This window comes from Pimephales promelas, chromosome 5 (genome assembly GCF_988280905.1).
Source record: "Pimephales promelas chromosome 5, fPimPro1.hap1.1, whole genome shotgun sequence".
NCBI classification, from domain to species: domain Eukaryota; kingdom Metazoa; phylum Chordata; class Actinopteri; order Cypriniformes; family Leuciscidae; genus Pimephales; species Pimephales promelas.
In genome coordinates, this window is record NC_142773.1 from 36,791,673 (window position 1) to 36,814,781 (window position 23,109).

Consider the following 23,109-nt stretch of genomic DNA (forward strand, 5'->3'; position numbering starts at 1 on the left):
GGTGGAAGACCGCAGTTTCACGTGGAGCATTTGGAGATTTTTGGAGATTTTTAGAGATTAGAGACTCAATGAACAACATCTCAACATTTTCCCTTATTTCGACGATAAGGGAAAATAAAAGCCCGGGTTTTCCTGTTTTCGTTTTGTTCATATTACATTTTTATTGTTAGTTTGAATTAATTTGACAGACAGCATTTACTGATTGACCAAGCTAGCTATCTTTTTTCGAGTCATGACTGGTTCATATAATGGACTTCAATGGGAACCAAACGGTTCAAGGTCCAATTGAGAGTTTCAGTGCAGCTTCAAAGGGCTTTAAACGACACCAGATAATGAATAAGGGTCTTATCTAGCGAAACGATCGGTCATTTAAAAAATAAATATAAAAGTTTAAGTTTTATAAGCTCAAATGCTCGCCTTGCTCTGTTCTGTGATGAGCGTTCATGACTCATCAAAATGAACAAATCTTTTTTCGAGTCATGACTCGAAGGGTCCTAGATAAGACCCTTATTCATCGTCTGGTGTCGTTTAAAGCCCTTTGAAGCTGCGCTGAAACTCTCATTTGGACCTTGAACCATTTGGTTCCCAATGAAATCCATTATATGGAGAAAATCCTGGAATGTTTTCATCAAAAACCTTCATTTCTTTTCGACTGAAGAAAGTTTTGTAATGAAATCATCATATTAGAATGATTTCAGAAGGATCAAAATTAGTTGAAAATTAGCAACAGCTATAAACTTTATATGCAACACTTCAGTGACATGCTTGGTATTGACACTATGTTTGTTTGCATTGTCCCTGTCAAATAAATCATGTGACACTAAAGACTGGAGTAATAATTCTGAAAATTCAGCTTTGCAACACAGGAATAAATTACATTTCAATATATATATATATACACACATGTTATGAGTAACCATAAACTTGACTAAAGAAACAGATAAAGTTACTAAACGACAACAGGTCACTGGCATATCTTCACCTGATTCTGGGGTCTTCTGGTTTTCTCATCCTCACTGTGTGTAAAGGGCCGTTCAGACTCACCACTGACAAATAGATGTCAGGGTTCTCCTCCCCGGCCTAAAGAGACATTCGGTCATCATTCACGACAAACACCACAACATACTGTATATGCTCACCATTTTTATCTATTCCATTAAAGTTCAATTGATAAAGCAGGATGTTCATGGGTTCATTTCTTAAGATACATTGAATGCACTGTAAGATGTGTTTGGATAAAACTGTATGTAAATCACGAACTGCGTGTTACTGTATGTAAAACAAGAAACATGCAGATTGACAGTTATTGCTTGCCATAGGCTAACTATTATTAAACCTTATTCAGTTATGTCACTAAGGTGCTTAAGTTAACCCAAAATAGAAAAGTCTGTCATCATTCGTAACGCAAGCTGGAATGATAATCGCACCATGTGTGTTTAGCAGAGGAGAATTGGTTCCCCGACTAAGCCTGATTACTCCCAAGGTTTTTTTCCATTTCTTTCACAGAGTTTGAGTTCCTTGCCACTGTCACACCTTCGGCTTGCTTTGTTGAGAACACTTAATATTCAGCAATATTATTGATTTGACTGGATGAGAACTGAATTGACAACAAAGAGCTGCTTTATAGCTGATTCAACTTTAGGACTCACTGAAGTGCCTTCGAACGCGCAGCTTTATGATGCTTTGACGTAATTTCCACTGAAACAGGAAGCTAAGGCGGGACATATTGAATGGCTCCTCCCCCTTTTCAAATAGCATTTAGTTTACCTCACACTTGACAGCACCATGAAAGCGAATCTGAGTGCGGATACTACGCTGGATTCAATAGTAGAGGTGTGAATAAATTCTAGCCATTTCATTCTTAACCAACGTACAGTTGGAAAACAGAAGGAAACTCGAGCATTTGAGCAATCGAACGCACATCTCCAACCTATGTTGTTCTGTGACATGTCAATGGTCATTTTGGCCAGGTGGTATTTATAGCATATAGGGGCGGACAAAAGATCTGACGAGAAGCTGAAGTGCGCAGTGATGTCATAAAAATCTGTGATCCATTTTAGGTGGAAGTGAGAGACTAAGTTTTGAATGCTTAATTTGCATTTAGGAGATATTTGTGATGGTTTTTGGAACACACCAGCTTATTCATACCCTTAAGTCTAACATATTCACACTTACATTTTGATTTCAGGGGACCTTTAAGGTTTCATAAATGATAGTTTTTGCAACATCAATGCTGATATTGAACTGAATGTTATCAACATTGAACTGACTTCAGCTGGAAAAAGGACACTATTGTGTTCTGCTTTACAGCAGAATTAAATTCTGTTTGCACCATTGATCATTGTTTTCTTATTTATCGCAGTAAAGCTGATTTGAAACTTTGTTTTGTACAAAGCGCTATAATAAAGGTGACTTGGCTTCACATTAATTCACCATAATGTCAATTCAAACCCATACGTTTTTCTTCAAAATTAGTATATTTGTAAAATTCCCTCCCCGTTTGTTGACTGAGTTTTTGTTGACAATTTTTGTATGTGCGTTTAGCAGTGTTTGTATGTGAGTGCTATATATTAAGCCTAAACGAAAACTGTTCATTATATGAAGTATGAGTTACTTTTACAATCTCTTTATGAACTTGTAAAGACATGAGGGTGAGTAAATGACAATAGAATTTTCATTTTTGGGTGAATATCCCTTTAAATGTCAATTAGGCCGCCAATCAGATCCCATTTCAAGTACACAGTGACATTGTAAAATACAGTGAGGAACACACAACCAAGCCTTGCTTTAACTACAAAAAGAACCAGCAGAGATTTACTTTCGGGTAGCGGTACTCCTGTCCGCTGGGATACAGGGAGCTTGTAAACATGGGTATCTCCATCTTCGGCACCAGAGTGTCATTGATGGTGGCATATGCCAGTCTGAGACCATCTGGGGACCACCAGTGAGCGATGTGATTCTGGAAAATCTCCTCTGCAAGCACAAGCAAATGAACACACAAGTGTATTAGACACAAAATGAAAGCTTTATGAAGCATTACCAAGCAAACAAGTGACGCATGTACTGAAAAGCTCTGTTGCATGATGACTAACGCATATTAGCGGCTATGGACAGAGGGCACACTGCAAAATACGTGAGTGCAACATGTGCAAAAACAGCCTGCGTGATTTATCACATCCATTTGCCTCTAGGCTCTTGCCTCAGGAGTCTCATCCATCACTCTATAAAGCTGACAGGAGGAACAACACGACCGTCAGGCGAGAGAATGAAAAATATGACTGCCGGTAACACTGCAAAATGGACCCCTGAAGCTCATTAAGCCATTATGTAACCAGAACTAGACAAGAAGAACACCAACGTGGCTGATTTTATTTTTTTTATGCCGCAACAATTGGCCTTATTCACGATATTTGCATAAATTCTTATACAAACGGTGGCATTAAAAACATCTGTGGCATCTACTTGATTTTTAAGAACCATTTAAACAGAAATTAATGAGTAAGCCAGACATTTTGTATAATAAACAGTCTGAACTGAAATCAGCATGACCCACATGAGCACCTGGCCTTTTTATGTATAGTCATTTTATGTACTTTTTGAGTCATTTTCTAATGTCTAATTATTTTTTATTTCAGTTTTAGTACTTAAATTAATGAAACTGGCAACTAACTGAAAAAAAAAAAATTAGTAGGGCTGTGAAATGATTATTCGCGATCAATTGCATCCAAAATAAAAGTTTGTGTTTACATAATATATGTGTGTGTAGTGTGTATAATTATTTTGTATATATAAATACACATGTATACATTTAAGAAATATTTGTACAAAATTAATATTATACATAAATATAATAACACATTTTTCTTAAATATATACATGTGTATTTATATATACAAAATAATTATACACACTACACACACATATATTATATATTATTAAACACAAACTTTTATTTTGGATGCGATTAATCGTTTCACAGCCCTAAAATAAGTTGAAGTTTGTCATCTAATATTTATATTTTTATGTTATTTCAGCTTTATTTTAATTACTGATTTTTTTAAACAAATTTGTTTTCTATACAACAAACATGCATAAAACACCCTTTTCTTATATGGAAAGGAGCAGCTTGAACATTTTTCAAAATATCTTCATTTATGTTCCACCGATGAACACAAAGGTAAGTAAAAGATGAGAGGATTTGCATTTTTGAGTGAACTATCCCTTAAAGTTTTCTCAGTGAAGCGATGCTCATTCTGTCTGTTCTGATAAAATACAATCTCTTCTGAAATATGAAACCACAGGATGGCAGCAGAGATCTTTACACAGCAGAGAATAAACAGAAGTTGTACTAGCATGTGACTAAGAATAGCCACAGACTGAGATGTTAATTCAGGATAAAACCAATTACTGAGCAGCATGTATCACACACAAACCCACAGCCAATGTGCCCGAGGAAAAACAATCTCCATATGGAAATGTATGATTAAGGTTATAATATTGGTCTGTTTGCCTCTAATGTTCTGAAAACCAAACTGTCTTTTAAAAAATAAAGCGATATAAAAAGAAATAACTGCATCAAGTTTATTTCCCCCAACAAGCAAGCCCCAAATGGAGACGGTAAATCATTGTTGGAGTCTGGGCAAAGCCAAGTGAAGGGTTGTGTGTGTTTCTGAAGACAGGATCACTCGCACCTGAGGAAGATGGTGCTACAGATCTTTCAAACTGATTTTAGTGGCAGAACCAAAACTCACGCAACACACACCCCGATGAAGAGGTCTGGGAGGATAAATGAGCTGCTGATGACCTGCTTTAAAAGTACAGACCATTACACACACACACACACACACGTTTACTTAGCTATCTAAATGGGGACTTTCCATAGACGTAATGTTTTTTTACTGTACAAATTGTATATTTTATCCACTTATACAAAACCTACCCATCACACAAAACTTTCAGCATTTTTATTAATTTATAAGCACTTAATTTTATACCCGATTCACAAATGAGGACGACCCTAAAGGGAGGTGTTTGGAGATTGTGTCACTTCTGGGTACAAATTTGTCCCTAAAATATAGTTAAGTAGGCACACACACACACATGGTTTCCATGTTTTATGGGGACATACAGTACTATAGATGGTATGTGCATGTAGTAATGGTTTGAAACTGTACAAACTGTATATTCTATCCTCCTGCACTAACCCTACCCATTACAGAAAAAATTCAGCAGTAAAAAAAAAAAAAAAAGACCCCAAAAATATCCAAAAAAGATCAGTTGGGGCATTACTTCCCCACAATTAACTGTACTTTCCAATTAATTCCAGATGGATGAAATGTCCTGAAAATTACTTGGAATACACATTAAAATTATTGAAGCAAAAATGTATTAAAAAGCCCTGTGTGTGTGTGTGTGTGTGTGTGTGTAAACATTCAGCAAAAATCACAAGATGAATAATCCAAATTCAAGATGAACATAATCCTTTTGATGAACATTAATCATTATAAACATTAAAATCTGGATATTGTGGGGGATTATACACTTGAACAATATTGCACAATGGATTATAAAAAAGGTTTAATCTTGATATCACATCCCAGCGCTGTTCATAGACCAACATAAGTGATATCTACACCATTATCAAGGACTGGAATTTGTTCAGTCCAATACGTCGCATGTTAAGCATTATGATTAGAATCAAATTAAAATCACTCTGACTGTATGTCATTTTAGTTTATCGTGGAATGTTAGATATTTGCCTGCTTTTTAAGATATTGAACATCTACTGCTGTCAAAATGAACTCACAACGGCCTTGAACTGGTTTAGAGATTTCTCAGAGTTCAGATCAGATTTCTCAAATAATTTCCCTTCATATTTGTCAGAAAAGGTCCTTGTTTTTTTTTTTTTTTGAATATGAAAAGATACAGATGTGAAGGCTAATTACATTTACAGAGACTATTGTTCATTGCAATGATGGATTTTGTGCAAAAGCAAGTTCAGTTTCCAGAATTAAGACCAAGAAACAAACCAGATGAACTACATGTTCAACTACAGAACTAGAAGTAATTTTTAAGTCATTTGACAAATGTAATTTCAAATTATCCTGTTGAAAACATTATTTATATAATATTGTAAAACATAATATTATTATGTAAAATTATTATTATATCAATCCATTTCAATATCTGTTGTGTCCATTTCATCAGAGATTCTAAAAAAACCAAAATGGATTTTAATGATCCTAAAATCTTGTGAAAGATCTGTAAACTTATGAGCAAAGCAGTATATTCCAGTAAAGTTTAGATCAAAGTAAAAGTAATTCATAGAAATGTGCTGAATCTGATAGGTGGATCAGACATCCACAAATAAACAGATCTAAACACATCAGACACTCACAATCATGTCTGCTCTTTTATTACATACACACACACACACTTCTGTCTTTTTTATTATTCATGCTTGTGGGCTTTACCTTCATAGAGCCAGTCAGCCAGTCCATTAAATATAACTCCCACACTGCCCGTGGAAACCAGGCGGATTGATGCGCTGTTCACTTGCGCTTTGTAGTAGATGTTATTCTCAAAGATGAATATCTGTCAGGAAACAAAAACAAATGATGTATGAAAGACCATTTTTTTTTTGGTCTGTGGCCTTTTTTGGGGGGGAGAGATTAGAGTTATATGTAAAAATCCCATCCTTTTCTTAATGGGGAAATTGAATTAGCAATTATGTATTGAACTTTCTCAGATCTACAAACTACAAATCCACAGTGAAGAACAAGACTACCCATAATCCTCAAAATATATATCTCACCAAGTCTCAGTTCCCATATAAACAGAAATCATGCCATAAAACTTAATCCAATAAAACATTGTGAATGACATAACTGACCTGTTCACCTCACCACACTCAACTATTGATACATTTCTATATATTTTACAATGGGTTTCAAATATATTGTATTTTATCATTACAGTAATGGATTTATATGAGAAATTAAGTAAGTAGTTCATTCATACAATAATTTAAGTATACATCCTGGTATCTTTGGAGGTGTCATTTAATTCAGGTTTTAAAATGTTTTTTGAGGCTTAAAAAGCTTTAATGAATACATTTGGACATGCAATTGAAGAAAACAATGGGAAAAATACTTCCAGAAACCAGGCTGCTGAAAGAACGCAAGGTCACTCTACTAATGCTCTATGGGACAAAGAAACATGTATGAATGTCACAATTTGTATGAATGTTGAAAAGCCGATTCGATGGTTAGGCATAACATTATTCTGTATTGGAAGCAAATCTCAAGCGAATATTTACAATGTTGTGTGATGCTAGAGTAATCAGAGTTAATGGCAGATTCCTGTCTGCAGGATGACTGACAGCTGTGTGTGTGTGTGTGTGTGTGTGTGTGTGTGTGTGTGTGTGTGTAAAGCTCTGCTGGGACTTATTCAGCAGCTGAATCATGCTCTGCCAAAATCCCACAAAGAGATGCTGCACCAATTTATGTAAATTAACACACAATGCCTGAAAAAAAGACAATTTTTTCTCAGTTCTTATTTTTTAGGGAATATTGCAGTTTTTTTTTTTTTTTTACAAATGATTATAAACCAGACATAAAACTAACTTTGTCACACCTGCCCAAAATATACCGACCATAAATATTTTATACTAGCCATGAAACAGTTTGACACGCAGTTCATGACAGGCAGTAATGATACAAATTTCAGATACCAGCAAAAAGTCACAATTTTCAGGTTCAGAGACTTAAAACGTACCCATTCACTTACATAACCGACTATGTTTACTAGGATAATCTGAGTGGACAAATTCACACAAAATGTCACAAAATACTATTGAAAGAAGACTCAGAGAGTTCAGTTTAGTATGTGCGCGTGCACAAAACTTTCCACACAAAGCTTAAACTTTCGTTACGATGAAACGATCAACTATCCCCTGCGTCGTTCTCATTTGTTCATGTTCCTGCATTGTTAGAATTCATAAAAATGTTACCGGCAAACTGGTGAGTGACACTGTTTCATATGCTCGCCAACGAGTTTTTACTTTTGGCTTGCCGAGTATAAATTTAAGGTCCTAATAACAAATAATTTATTTGTAGCACAAAAAGTAGCACAAAGAAATACAATAGGATTAAGATACTAATGAAATTCTGAGGTGTTTTCTGGGCTGGAAGCGTTTTGACATGGCACAATTTATAATAATTACTAGTAACTACATGTAATATGTAACAGACACTGTAAAATAAAGTGTTACCCAATATTTCATTAAGAGGAGAGCTTTACAATTCAATTCACAATAGATTCAAAAGCTTTTCAGCTTCTTTATTTTTAGTTGGAAACGTCAAAACCTCATTCATTTTTAGAACTTTTGAATGGCTTTTTATTTAAAACAAACAACTGTAATATTTTCTGAGAAAAATTACATCAATTTACAGCTCACTTGTGGCATCATTCCGGCAATTTTGCTCAAAATAATTTGTTAGTGTCACTAAAGAGCAAAATGTTTTGAAATATTAAACAAGAGTATTCTCTTGTTGTGGGTGAAATAAATCAGATTTTTGTAAAATTACATATAGAGAATTGTGCTAGCAAGACAAAAGATTCAGTCACTTTATTCCAAGTATGTCTAAAATGTAATTTCCAATACTATAATTTTCACCGCAGAAAGTTATCTTTACGAAATGATAGTGTGCAGGAAATTACTTTGATTTGCTTTTGAAAGTGTGAAAAGGGTCTATTTTGTAGAAAGGCTTTTAATTTTTTTTATCTGCAGAAATGATGTTTGTCTTGCAGTGCGTTACTTGTATTCTAAGTGTGTGACACATTAGGCCTCAGTGTGCTGAGAATGTGTCTAGTGTTGGTGGATGTGTTTTTCCAAGGTTGGGCTTACAACTCAGATAACTGTTAAAAAAAAATATGTATCCTTAGATAGAATGAGGACTGATAAATGTACTACATTAAAATCTGTGATTATGATTTATTAAGAAGAACTTTACATCTGTGGTTTTGTCTTATTGCTGCATTGTTAGTGAATCATGGTTGGACTTTGTATTTCCTATGACTAATGGTTGCGAATGTGCCCTGTTATTTATCTGTTATTGTTATTATGCATTTATGTAATCACTGTCATTTACTGTGAATGAAGAGTGTGTGGAACAACTAACGGGACACAGACAAGACAGAAGATAATGGCTCAGTGCTCTGTTGTTAATGAATTCACATGGGCTGAACAGAATGGATCACAGCTATAGCCATTCTAATGAGGAGAGAAACACATACGACAGGCAGCGAAAAAAAAATCATTGCGAAAAAGTGCATTTTAGGCCATCACAGACATGTTCTTGGAGCAAAACAGGTATTTGAGCAACTTTTTTATTTGAGCAACAAGGCATACACACTTTGTTTAAACTGACTTTGTCTAAGCAACATGTTAATGGCAAACTACTACAAATCAATTGGGCCCTTCGAGTGCTGTTTCTATGATGCATAAATCTGCTGCCTTTGTAGAGCATCCCAAATCATTTCCACTTTGAGTCACTGTACTAGTTGAGTACTGGTTGGTATTCCAACTCATCTGCTGTATTCAACTATTTTGATCACAAGCTTCACAGTGATAGTCACCAGAATAGTCAGTTTATTCACAGAAACATAGTTCTGTAAAATATAGTTCAGCTTAAAGGAGAAGTCAACTTTAAAAAAAAAAAAAAAAACTTTTCCTGATAATTTACTCATCCCCATGTCATCTAAGATATCCATGTCATTCTTTCTTCAGTCGAAAAGAAATGAAGGTTTTTGATAATTCATTGGGAACCAAAGGGTTCAATGTCCAAAAGACACTTTCAGTGCAAACTGCAAACTTTTCAAAGGGCTTTAAATGATTCCAGATGATGAATAAGGGTTTATCAAGCGAAACGATCGCTCATTTAATAAAAAAAAAAAAAGTTAGTTTTAAGCTTAAATGCTTGCCTTGCTCTGTTCTGTGATGCGCGTTCGTGACTCTCCTGGTTGTTTATCAAAATGAACCAATCTTTTTCCGAGTCAATTCGTTCGTTTGTTGAATGAACCAAATGACTCGGAAAAAGATTCATTCATTTTGGACCTTGAACCGTTTGTTCATTTTGGACCATTGGACCTTGAACCGTTTGGTTCCCACTGAAGTCCATTATATGGAGAAAAATCCTGGAATGTTTTCATCAAAAACCTTAATTTCTTTTCGACTGAAGAAAGAATGACATGGATATCTTGGATGGCATCGGGGTGAGTAAATTATTAAAAGTAAAAGTTTTATCAAAAGTGAACTACTCCTTTAAAGAGATCACACAAAAAGCATAATTTACTCGCTTTTTTGCCAACAAGTGGCTAAATACTACTACAAAAGTTGTCTGGGACGTTAAAAAATTCTTTAACTCTTTAACTAATTCTAATTCCAGCCTTACTGTACTTCCTTTTTGCCCTACGTAGGTTTGTAACAAATTTGCATAATGCATAAGACATTCAAAGCCAATGGAAAAATCCAGTTGGGTGATTCAAACTTCCGGGTTGGTCTACAAAAATACATCATCATTGTTCAGAAGAGCACTTTTGAGACACCTTCAAGATGGAAAAGATTAATTGACTATGAGTGATTTCACTGTTTCACATGATTTGTCCCACTAACAGGGACATAATAACTGGAAAACATAACATGGAAAACTGTGTCAGAACCTGTTGGCAAACAGAGTTTGATCTATAAATTGATAATCCCTCATATTGATATAATGCATTATGCATTGCTGCTTTTAGAAGGTAGCAGCCTGTGTAGACAGTACACAGCGTGACAGGTCAGCAGGTTTTGGGACAGAGCCAGTGGTATGTTTCTACATTCTGGCCCCCGTCCCGCTGTCTGTACCTTCTCCTAAAGTGACGGCTCCTCTACATCTCTATCTCTGCTCTTCCATGACCACCATTTTGATCCGTCTCCCACTCTCGCCCCCCCGGAGGAGTCTGGGACGTGACCTTCAGTATAGTTTCTGGCTGCACTGGCCCCTGCTGATTGCTCTGTCAAGGAAAACTAATTGCCGGAGGCATCACTGAAGCGCAGGGCAGCAAACGGGCATCCACAAAATGACACACCTGATGCTGCGCTCACACACACAGCACATACGCATGCATGTGTGCTTCGCCTATGATGCACGAAAACAAATATGCACATGCAGCATTATGTAAATACAGTGCAGTGATGCATATTTATGAGGTTCCTGTTAGCAAGATATAAACCGTAATGCTCGTGTGCCCATGTTCGACTTATTTGCTGTCAATATGTACAATGCAAAAACATGTACTTTCTTACTTTGTATTTTTGTCTAGTTTTCCAGTACAATCTGAATCAAGTACATAAGTGTTGTCAAATATCGAATCTAGTTTATTTTTCTGTCCTCATTTTTTGTTTATAAGAATTCTTACTAGACTTAAAAGTATACTTACTTTGAAACAGGAAATAAAAAAAAAGCCAAGGAGTCAGAGAAAATACACTTACACAAACGGAAAGCAAGATTATTTTTCTCACCCCACTGGAAGATTATTGTTCTCACTTCATTTACACATTTTTCAGAAAACAAGGCATAACCTCTTAAAGTAACTTTGCTTCTCAAGTAAATGCATCTAAATTTAAAGGGGGCATATCATGCTAAATCCACTTTTTTAGCCCTTGAATGCATTTTGTTGGATATTTGGAGGGTTTATAAGTACAGAAAAGTTTAAATTATTCTCTTCAGGTGCTTTGTTTATATTTGTATATTCTGTTTTGGTCATATTTTGCAATCTGTTCAGATTTGTCTGTTATCTGATTTTGAACAATTAAGTTTTATAAGCTCAAATGGTCGCCTTGCTCTGTTCTGTGATGCGCGTTCGTGACTCTCCTGTTCGAACTCGTTTATCAAAAAGAACAAATCTTTTTCCGAGTCATTTGGTTCATTCAACGAACGAAACAAACGAATTGACTCGGAAACAGATTCGTTCATTTTGATGAACGAGTTTGAACAGGAGAGTCACACAGAACAGAGCAAGGCAACCATTTAAGCTTATAAAACTTAAACTTTGTTAGTTATTTTCTTAAATGAGCGATTGTTTTGCTTGATAAGACCCTTATTCGTCGTCTGGAATCGTTTAAAGCCCTTTGAACAGTTTGCACTGAAACTGTCTTTCGGACCTTGAACCGTTTGGTTCCCATTGAAGTCCATTGTATGGAGAAAAATCCTGGAATGTTTTCATCAAAAACCTTAATTTCTTTTCGACTGAAGAAAGAAAGACATGGACATCTTGTATGACATGGGGGTGAGTAAATTATCAGCAAAAGTTTTTTTGAAAAGTGAACTACTCATTTGGTTAGATTGGTCCTAATGTTTAGATTGTTGTACTAGAAAACAAGACAAATACGAGTGTTTTTTTTTTTACAGTGTATGGGATTTCCCCCGGCTTTTTTAATGTCTGCTTGATGAAAATAATAAGATCAATTTGAAAAGTATAGCACGCCCTTCCTCAAAAACTCACATAATTTGACATATCACTCACATCTGTAGCACAAATAGTGCAGGATGAGGATTACTATAATTAAGTTAAGAGTTAGTTCGAGGTTTGTTTAAATCTAATAGTAATGAGTCCCTTAGCAAACGCCACTATTTAAGATCAGCAAGAAAGGCGGCAGTTAAAATCAGCTCTACTGAAATAAGTGTCATGCTGCCGCCATCTGTCACTAACTAATGCTCTGCCAGCAGGACACAGACACAATCAGGTCAAAATGACCAGCTCACATCTCTAGATCCACAGCGCATCAGGTGCTGCTTCACACTTATTCATGGAAATGTTGAGCAGAATGATGGACATGTGGTTGGTTGGTTACCATGAAATATCATTCATGGTAACCGGGTTGTGTAGACTTTCTAGATCCACTGTACAAGCTATATTGTTAGGAAACTGTATATTAAACCAACCTCTTAGTTTTGTGATGGTTCATTTATACTGGAGTTTATTTTTTGGTGACACAAATGTGTTTGTGATTCTCTTACCAGTTGCTGTCCTTTGGGACCCCATCCGGCATACTGCAGTGCGGTATTCTGGACCTCATTAGGGGTCAGTTCCACTTTCTCTCTGTCAAAACACAAACCGTTCTCAAAACAAGAATACACACTTGGAAGAAAAAGTTCCATATATAGTAGAATCTTAAAAGGTTCTATCAGTGCTACATATTTGGAACCCTTAAAAGGTTCTATACTCTCTTAAAAAGGGGTTCCTCTGGGTTCTATATAGAACCCTGGGGTTCCATACTTGGCCAATAGAACCTTTTACCAAAAAAAAAAAAATTGTTTTTGCATTTTGGAGTTCAATATATGAAGCGGGGGATGGAACCATTTCTGGTTCTAAATAGAACCATTACTTCTAAGAGTGTAGGATGACTGCATGTGTGTTTGTTAGTTACTTTCCATTCATATTGTGATGCGACACCATAGAAGTCAAATGTGTATCTCATTTCAGTTGGAATGACAGAGAGACTTTGAAAGTGTGTGTGTGTCATACTGAATGAGAAAGATGTGCGTGTAGTGTACTCGTTTAACCTATTTAAAGCATAATTACCATAGTGCCCTCAACAATTATCGTGTTGATGTATGTTATGTGTCAAAATCTGAATTCACTTGAGACGTTAAAGGCTATGAGTTGTGACTCATTTAGATCAGAGGAGACCCACTCTGAGGACAAATTATGTTTGCACAGGCACGACCAGAAATGACACAATGTCACTAGGTGGCAGTGCTACCCACAATTCAGTTCTCTACAATGGCACTATCCTATCAAGCTCAGTAAGCTGAACCCTCATCATGACAGAGTTAGTGACAGTAGAAACTAAAACCAGGGAGAATGTTGAAAGGATTCGGTCAAAACAACCAGACTTACGGAGAATCAAGGCTGCAGATGATGTAATGGGCCATGAAGGAATACTGATAAAGCTGTGGGACAAAGAGAGCAGACGAGATGTCCTTTAGAAGCGCACACGGTGTCATCTTTCACAAAGAGATGTGATGCAACAGATGCAACAGAACTTAGTAACAAAAGACAAGAGAATTTGATTAGATTCTTCACATTATAAATCAGAATAGCAAGCAATTACCGGCACAATATTGTAGGCCAACAGCACATATTTTAGATCAGGAGACACTTGGTATTCGGTTGGTTTGAGGGATACCTGAAACAAAAAACGCTCTAAAGTTACTTTTCTTTACAAGAACAAAACATCGACAAAGCTGCATATTTTGCTGTCAATCAAAGCGGTAAGAACCTGGCTGTGGAAACTCTCAAACATCTTTTTATCCACTAAAGTCTTGCTGGTATTTGTCAGAAAGTTGTGCTTCACCAGATCTCCCTCACGGGTATGGTACAGCATTTCTGTGTCTATGAAGAGGAAGAAGAAAAAAACATTATCTTTGATGTACATAATATCTAATTAATGTACAGTCAGCCGGTCATTATCACAAAATTAACCTCGAAAGAGTGATACTGCCCAGCTGGATGTGCATGATTACAGTTTAACTCCCATTTAGATTGTATATATTGTTAAGTACCAGCACTTTTTAGTCTTGGGGTAATAGCCATAGCAGTAACACATTTTGGAGAGAAAGAACACATGAACTAGCGTCTCCAGCCCCAGTAACACACATCCAGAACGAATGAACTTAAATGGGTGTTTATTGCTTTAAAAAAAAAATGAAGCGAAACATAAGCTTCAGGAGGGGTCAAAGGCCAACACAACAAACAAAAAGGTGTCCAGCTCAGTTTTAAACATAAAACTGAAAAAGAAAACACACACCCCACCTCAGATAATCACAAAAATTAAGTCTCTTATGCTCGCCAAGGCTGCATTTATTTGATATAAAAAACACCCTAGTAATATTGTGAAATATCATTACAATTTAAAATATTTGAATGTATTTTAAAATTTTATTTATTCTCATCAGCATCATTACTCCAGTCTTCAGTGTCACATGATCCTTCAGAAATCATACTAATATGCTTGATTTGCTGCTTAAGAAACGTTTATTATTATTATCAATGTTATTAACAATCAATCGGTAGGCAACACAGTTTTTTGTCGTTTTTGTCTGTACTGACAGCACTCCAAATATACAAAAAAATGAGCTCAATGTTAAAACTGACCGGAGTTCTCCTTTAAATCTGATGAGAAAGGACAACTACTGTTGTATTATGCGCATAAAATGGCTTGGGGGTTAATTTTTAATAATGCATATAAATGTATTCATTGATTTATTTTGAATAGCCTTTAAAACGTTTTTACAGCTCATTTTAAAGCATTAGCTTTAAAAGTTCCTATTTTGCCAAGGCTGTGTTCTTTTATTCAGGCTGTAAATGTTATACCCCGGTAAACAAGTCTGCTACGGACCTGAATGCAGATAGCGCCCGCCTTGATAAATAATACAGACGAGTGATCGCTTTTAAAAAGGCTTGACGTGGAGTTGTGGAGCATGTCTGAGGGAGAATAATGGGCCTTTTTTCCCCAGAGGTAAACACAGCCTTAAATCAACAAATGCGTTTTCAGGAGCAGAATAACAAAACAAAACAAAAAATTATAATCAAAATGCAGATAAAAACATCTTTTGCATGGTTTACAAGGCACCAGGGCTGCACCCTTTTAATATAAACAAGGACAAACAAAGGACACCCCCGTTCTCCAACCTCCCAAAAATAACTTCAAATCTCATAAAAATTATACAAGTAGCTAAAATAAGGTACCATCAAAAACCTAAGAATTAGAGACATAAACCAGAACAACCTCAGTGAGTACTATCTACGGTGATACTGTGCAAAAACATTACAGCAAGCATACTGTACATGCCAGTTTCTATTTTTTATTTTAAGCGATTATGCTGCAGTGCATATACACTCTCAGGAAAAAAAGGTACAAAAGCTGTCACTGGGGCTGTACCTTTTCAAAAGGTACACTTTTGCACCCAAAGGCTGCATATTGGTACCTTAGTGGTACATATTAGCACCTAAAATGTACATATAAACACCTAAAATGTACATATTAGCACCTAAAATATACATATTAGGACCTAAAATAGACATATTAGCTCCTGAAACGTATATATTAACACTAAAAATGTACATATTAACACCTAAAATGTACATATTAGCACCTAAAATTGACATATTAGCTCCTGAAATGTACATATTAACACTAAAAATTTACATATTAGCACCTAAAATGCACATATTAACACCAAAAATGTACTTATTAACACCTAAAATGTACATATTAACACCTAAAACGTACATATTAGCACCTAAAATGTACCTATTAACACTTAAAATGTACTTATTAGCACCTAAAATGTACATATCAGCACCTGAAATGTACATATTAGCACCTTTTGAAAAGGTACAGCCCCAGTGACAGCTTTTGTACCTTTTTTCTGAGAGTGTAGGTCATTCTAATATGACCCTGGACAGTGTATTTGTACATGGAATAATACAATAACAAAAACAGAAAACATGCTAATGTTGTTGAGGATTGTGACATGCTAATGTGGATCAATATGCCACAGATTTACAGTCGTGCTACTGATTTACAATGAGCAAGATCCCATTTTTGAGAGTTCGGGGAACAAGTGGAGTTCTTGGGGATGGGGATTTGCCAGTTTTGTGAGGTCATGCCAACCTCTGCTCTCATGGTTAATTAGCCTGACCCATCTATTTACCATCTTCAACAGACGACTTTTATAACAATATGTCCTTTTGGAAAATTATGAATGATATGATTCAGAAATTGGTATAAAATTTTGCAAACAAATACAAAGAAATGGCAAGTAACATTGAATTAAATATTTTTTAATGAAATTTTGAAGTAGAGAAACTGTACATGTAGCCTACATGTTAACACAACGCATTCTCATCCTTTAACGTCATATAGAACGCTATTGACAAAACGGCGCTATACTACGCACATGGCACCCGTTATCGTTAATATAACACGTGCTGTGAGGGCTAAGTTTAGGTGTGGGGTAGGGTGTGCGTGTCATATTCACGCTAAAGGATTTATAACGTCTTGGGTTCGCGTGTTACATTAACGATAAAGGGTGCCATGTGCGTAGTATAGCGCCGTTTTGTCATATAGCGTTCTATATGACGTTAAAGGATGAGAACGGGCTGGTTAACAAGCAGTCATTAGATTATCGAGTACTGTAGTTGACATGCAGTTGCAAAGTTACTTAAAGTTAAAATGTCTAAAGTTGACCACTAAGTATAAGCCTTTGTTTTATACTGCAAACTTGTATTTTTTATGGTATACAGAGATCTAGGCTACTGTATAAAAAGTATATTTCAAAAACAAGTTTCACTGTAGCTATAGTGGTAATAGCAGCTAGTTTTTACTGGTCCAGGTTGTATACCAGCTAAAAACTACTTTATCAAATATAAATATTGTCTACCTGGTCAAAAACAGGTACCCATCAAAAAATCCCATTGAGCAAACAATTGATACCATCATGTCTCTAATGATCATAATAACTAGTTTGAAACAGCTAAAAAAAAACATGCACCAACTTGACCAGCTGTAAAAGCAGGTTTGCTGTACAATCTTAAGCAATGAAAAGTAATACATAGCCCTATCCAGGTTTTACAGTCAATAAAAGGCAATAAAGTGACAGAGTCATTTGTTTTAGGTGTTTTGTGAAAACCCAGAGCGTCTAAACCAACTTGAAAGAATCCCAGACCGAACAAAGAAAAGAATATGCAATGCTGGGTAAGAGTATACCTCCACACCTGTCCATATTAAATGGGGATTTTCATCTGAAGTACCACAGAGATTGCATTCGATCAGTGTGAAGCTTAAGATGCAGATACTGATGCAATTTCTCTCTGTTGTTAAGAGATGATGAAAAAAGTGACTGCATCCACCCACAGCTCTATAGCAGCCGAACGAGAGGGAGTAAAACTCAACTGCCACTCACCGCTAAGCCATGTTGCCTTAGGGTCGTGTGCCTCGAGCTTTCCATTGAAGATATCCTCAATCGTGACTTTCTTTTTGGAGGCCAGACTGTCATCCTCACCTGTGAGCAGAAGATTTGGACAATATTACAAGAGCAGACTAGAAAAGGGAAGATTGTCAAGACAAACTGCTGGACAAAGTTTAAAATGACACTTAAAAGGAGTTTATCATTTTGTTATTTCCGGAATATCTAAAGCTCGTGTAAACTATCGTCCCTCTCTGAATGGGGGCGGATAAGCAGCTCATTTACATTTAAAGGGACACACACACAAAAACGGAGAGTTTTTGCTCACACCCAAAAAGGGGCAAATTTGACAAGCAATAAGAAATGATCTGGGGGGTATTTTGAGCAGAAATTTTTCATTCTCATTCAGGGGACACCAATTAAATCACATCCTGTGAAAATAGGCATTATATGTCACATTTAAGTATATTATGTATATAATAAGTACTCTTTTTAGGTAAAGTGAACATATCGTCATGGATACATTGTAAAAAAAATATTTTCAAGATTTGTTATCACAACATTTTTTCTTTTGTCAAATCAACTTAAATATTTATTTTATTTATTTTTTTTATTTATTTGTTTATTTCGAGCAATATACAGTTACACATGACAAGGCAATGCGCAGCATTTTGGTTAATCTGTACAAGCCTTTAAATTCATAATATTTACATCGACTTTAACAAAACCTAAATCTATTGCTCGAAACGGAGTGGATAGAAGTCAAACTTATTTGAACCCACCCCGGTTACCAAAAACAGGAAAAACAAAACAATAATAATTACTTCCTTACACAATATCATAATACTCGATAGCAATTCTGAATATAAGTTCATAAATGAAAACATGAGAAGGGAAGGAAGGGAAACCCTTTCTCCCTCATCAAAGGCAAAACAATACCAAAACAAAACAAAACATATCCTAAATACGCACCATGATCATGAACTCAGGTAACAATTATAATAATACCAACAATGGTAATCAATTACCTACGAGGTAAAATAAAACAGAGTATAAACACATGGATACATCTAAGAAAATACCAACAATAAATAATTTATTTAGTTCAGATAACTTATTATTTTGAGTTTCTGATGATTAAATCAATCTCCTTCATTGTATTAACTCACTTTTTCCAGTTCAATCAACTTAAAATTTTAAGGCAACCAGGTTACTTAATTTTTTAAGTTAAACCAACCATATTTTTTATGTTCAAACTTCAAAATTTTAAAGTAACTCTAGAATTAGTATTACAAACCATCTCAGACCACAAAAAGAAAAATAAAATAAAACAAATTGAGGGAAAACAACAGTTTTTTTTCTTTTTAAATGCATGCATAGCTCCCACTTTATTGTCTGGCTTCTTGTCCCGTGAGATCTGGCTTTGGCAAACAACTCCCTCGCTAGTCTGCAGGTCCACAACCAATTACTACAGCTGACGCGAGGTGGAGGGCGAGACTGGGGATCCCTAGTGTGTCTCATTCTATTTGGAGCTCTATTGATCTGCACACAGTGATCTAATCAGACAGAGTTTTTTTTCTCACCCACATTTGTCTCCCTACCTAACAAATGTCTATTCAGAAGTAGTTTAACAATTTGCACTCAAGGAGTACAAGCAAGAAAGCCACCATACAGACTACAGCTTTAAAATTGGCTTTGGTTTTTAATGGCATTTTTCTCAGTGGCAAGCACCACTGAATTGCCTTCACCCTCAATTAGGAGTCACTGTAAAAATGAGCACACTCATTTCATGAGGATACTCCCAATTTAGGCTCTCCAACAGTTGATAAGTGTTTGCATACATCCTCTATCACTGGTGTTTGAAGAAAAAAAAGTAATACTTAACTGAACTCTGGGGAAAAACGTTGGCTTACTTTCCTTTTGATGAAAAAAAGCCATAATTATATATACTATACTAATTATTACCCTGGAAAATCATCATACTTGATCCTCCAACTTTGAGGAATTTTGTGTCTGCTTAGCATCTCTGTCTCTCCTGCTTTAATAACACAGTTTTTCACTAGTACTAAGAAAAACAATACCAGAAGTAACCCAGAGGAAAATGATTGCTCACGGGTTGCTCTTTCATAGCTTTGGAGACTTCTCAGTTATGTTTATCTTTAATTAAGCATCAGCTTTATCAAAAACAAACAACTTAATCAAATGAGCCAATTGTTGGCATACAGTATATGAAGAGTAAATGAATATGTAAAAAAAAAAAAAAAAAAAAAGTAGCGCAGCTTGTGACATTGTGACATATTTCTGGTGCTGTAATGACAGGCTGCTCATTTATACATTTTTATTTACAGAAAATAGTAATATGCTGTGATGTTTTGCCAAATGCTTCATCACTAAAAATATTACAGTTTAAAAATGTATGCTCAATAAGATTATATCATAATATTTTAGTCACATTATTGATTGGAGGGATAGCTTTGGTCTAAACTACACTGTAAAAATGAATGCGCTTTATCTAATCAAAAAAAAAATGTGGCAACAGATTACAAGCAATATTATTAATTCAATTAAACAATAGAAGTGAGTAATAATTAATCAAATTAATTCATTAAAAGTTAACAATTTAAAATTACTAAAACATATATTTTAAGTCACCATTATGGTGCTCAGTGTTTGTTTTTCTCCTTCAGTGATTCTGCTTGTTAACATCAGGTGTCTTCAATGTTGGCAATATAAAATAAATAGTTGTTAATTAATCTTTGACATCTGTACAGATATTTTTGTTTAATTTTTTGGTGTAAACTTTTCTCATTTGAAATGGTTAACTTTTAAGGAATAATTTGATTAATTATTACTCAATTCTAATTTGTTCAATTTAATTAATAATATTGCTTGTAATCTGTTACCACAAATTTATTGATTAGATAAAGCATATTCATTTTTACAGTGTAGTACACAAAACGGATTGCTAAAAGAAAATATGAAATTACACAGACTGTATTAAGTGTTGCATTATTACATCTCTTACTTGGTGTGAGTAGAATGACGGAGGTGACGATCAGAGAGCAGATGACCAGGATGACCAGCAGGGCGATGGCGATTCCTTTCCAGTTCCTCTGCGGGGGGCTACTCCCAACCAGCTCCTGAAAACACAAGCACAGACATTTAGGGCTCTATCTTGCACCTTTTTTCCTCCAGAGACGCACGTCGGTAAACTAGGGAATGAACTTGCGCTCACTGGGCGGATCGACGCAAAAAAGGTGTGTTTCAGCGCAAACATTCCCCAGTGCTATTTTGCAGTTCCAGAAAACAATTGTGCCACTGACCAGAAAAAAAACCTGGGGCCGTATTCACCAAGAATTTTAAGGCTAAATGTAGTTCCTAACTGGCGAATTTAGGAGCAACTCCTAAAAATAATGGGCGTGTCACTCTTAACTTTAGGACTCCTCATTTTTTTCACTAAGATTAATTCACGAAGCATTTTAGCCCTAAAAGTAGCACCTAAGTCTGGGACAGTTTAAAAGAAGTCGAGAGGACTCCTAACTCACTAAGACCTATTATATGACTGACAGGCAACAGCAGTTTGACCGAAAAATGTCAAAATTGAAAATACTGTGGAAACAAAGACATCTACATCTTGGAAGCCCTTGAGGTAAGCTAAAACATACCAAAATGAATTTCAAAGTGAACTATCCCTTTAATGTAGGCCAAGTCTTTTTACAACTAAATTTAACCATAAACAAAAGTTGTTCATGTTTCATTTAGTTTACTAGACCACTTTTGAAAGACCTTAATGTTTATTGCTGTCCTTTTAAAATATGCATCATATTTTCTGATATGTACTAAAAATAAACACCAGAAGAAAAAAAAAAACTAAAATCATGTCTGCCATCAGTAAAACTAGTATGTTTTTTGCACATCAACACTATTTTTAATTTCCATGGAAAGTGGTTTTAGTTTTTTAGACCAAACAAACAAAAGAGGTTTAAACCTGAAAACCATGACTTTTTGATTAGACCAATATAAAACTCACTTTAACTAAATGACACGGCTGTTTCACATCTTACAATGTGTTAAAAATCACTGTAACACACCATTACCACACCTTATTCCTTAACTGTGCCTATGCATGAAATTATGTGTGAATAAATCACGATTCATCAGTAACTTTTGTACTAAAATTTGTTCTAAGCAGGAACCTCCAAAAAAGCATACATTCACGAAAATTAGATACGGGTGGTGTCACAGAGCTACCCTCAGTTCTTTGTGACCCCTTGTTAGCCTTCTACAAAACACAAGAACACATACTTGGTTTTTAAAAGACTGTTTATTTACCTTAGTGTACCAGCGACATGAGAAATGGCTTAACCACACAAATATATCTTCAACTATACTGTTGTGTCTCAGACTAGCCACCTTGGCACTAACCCTGAGGACATTTAAAGTTTGCTACAGACTGTTAATTGTCACCTGGAGAAGCATGATGGCGGCCATCTTGATTTGGGTAAAAGATTGGAAGGGCCTTTTCTCATGTTTTTTATACCTGTGCTGTGTTGCATCATGGGAAGTGGGAGATACCAAGTATGGTGGGAAAGGAAGGGGAATTGGTTGATGTTAATGTGTACTTCCTTTAATTATTGCTGAAGTTTGTACTGTTATTGAAATTTGTATGGTGAAGAAAATAGAGTTACTTGATCACATAGAGTTAGAGATCACATAGAGAAAATAGAGTTACTTGAGTATTGATCACAAAATATTTTTACTTGATATTTATTACCTGTTCATGATCTTTATTACTTCCCCATGTGATGACTGCTGAGAAATGGTTGTACCCAGGTGTATAAATTCTCACAGAATGAAGTGATCAGGAGGGTAAAAGACGGATGGTAGCGAATACTGTATCAACTGCGTACTGTGATTGAAGTATTAGACCTGATTCAAGGCTATAGTGTCTTTGGTATATTGACTTTGTTGTTGTTGTTTTTTCTTTCTTTTGTAATTTTTTAATGCTGTGGCACCTGTGAGCACAACTTTACTGGCTTGGGAGAACATAAATAAATATAAAAATGGCATTTAACGTCCTCCATGTGTTATT

The 23,109-nt window shown here is 35.5% G+C and overlaps 1 protein-coding gene across 8 annotated transcripts in view; it reads right to left on the reverse strand.

Moving 5' to 3' along the window:
• The window catches only part of dpp6b (dipeptidyl peptidase like 6b), a 138,532-nt gene that overhangs the window by 15,312 nt on the left and 100,111 nt on the right, over positions 1–23,109 (reverse strand). For 6 of the 8 annotated variants that reach the window (XM_089131416.1, XM_089131417.1, XM_089131415.1 and 3 more), the window contains 9 exons: positions 21,043–21,157; positions 18,015–18,113; positions 14,327–14,439; positions 14,159–14,233; positions 13,945–13,997; positions 13,062–13,143; positions 6,474–6,594; positions 2,819–2,973; positions 983–1,080 (listed from right to left, as the gene is read on the reverse strand). In XM_089131416.1, the coding sequence (XP_088987542.1) occupies positions 983–1,080; positions 2,819–2,973; positions 6,474–6,594; positions 13,062–13,143; positions 13,945–13,997; positions 14,159–14,233; positions 14,327–14,439; positions 18,015–18,113; positions 21,043–21,157 (911 nt within the window). The other 2 variants (XM_039693214.2, XM_089131418.1) reach the window with 2 other exon arrangements.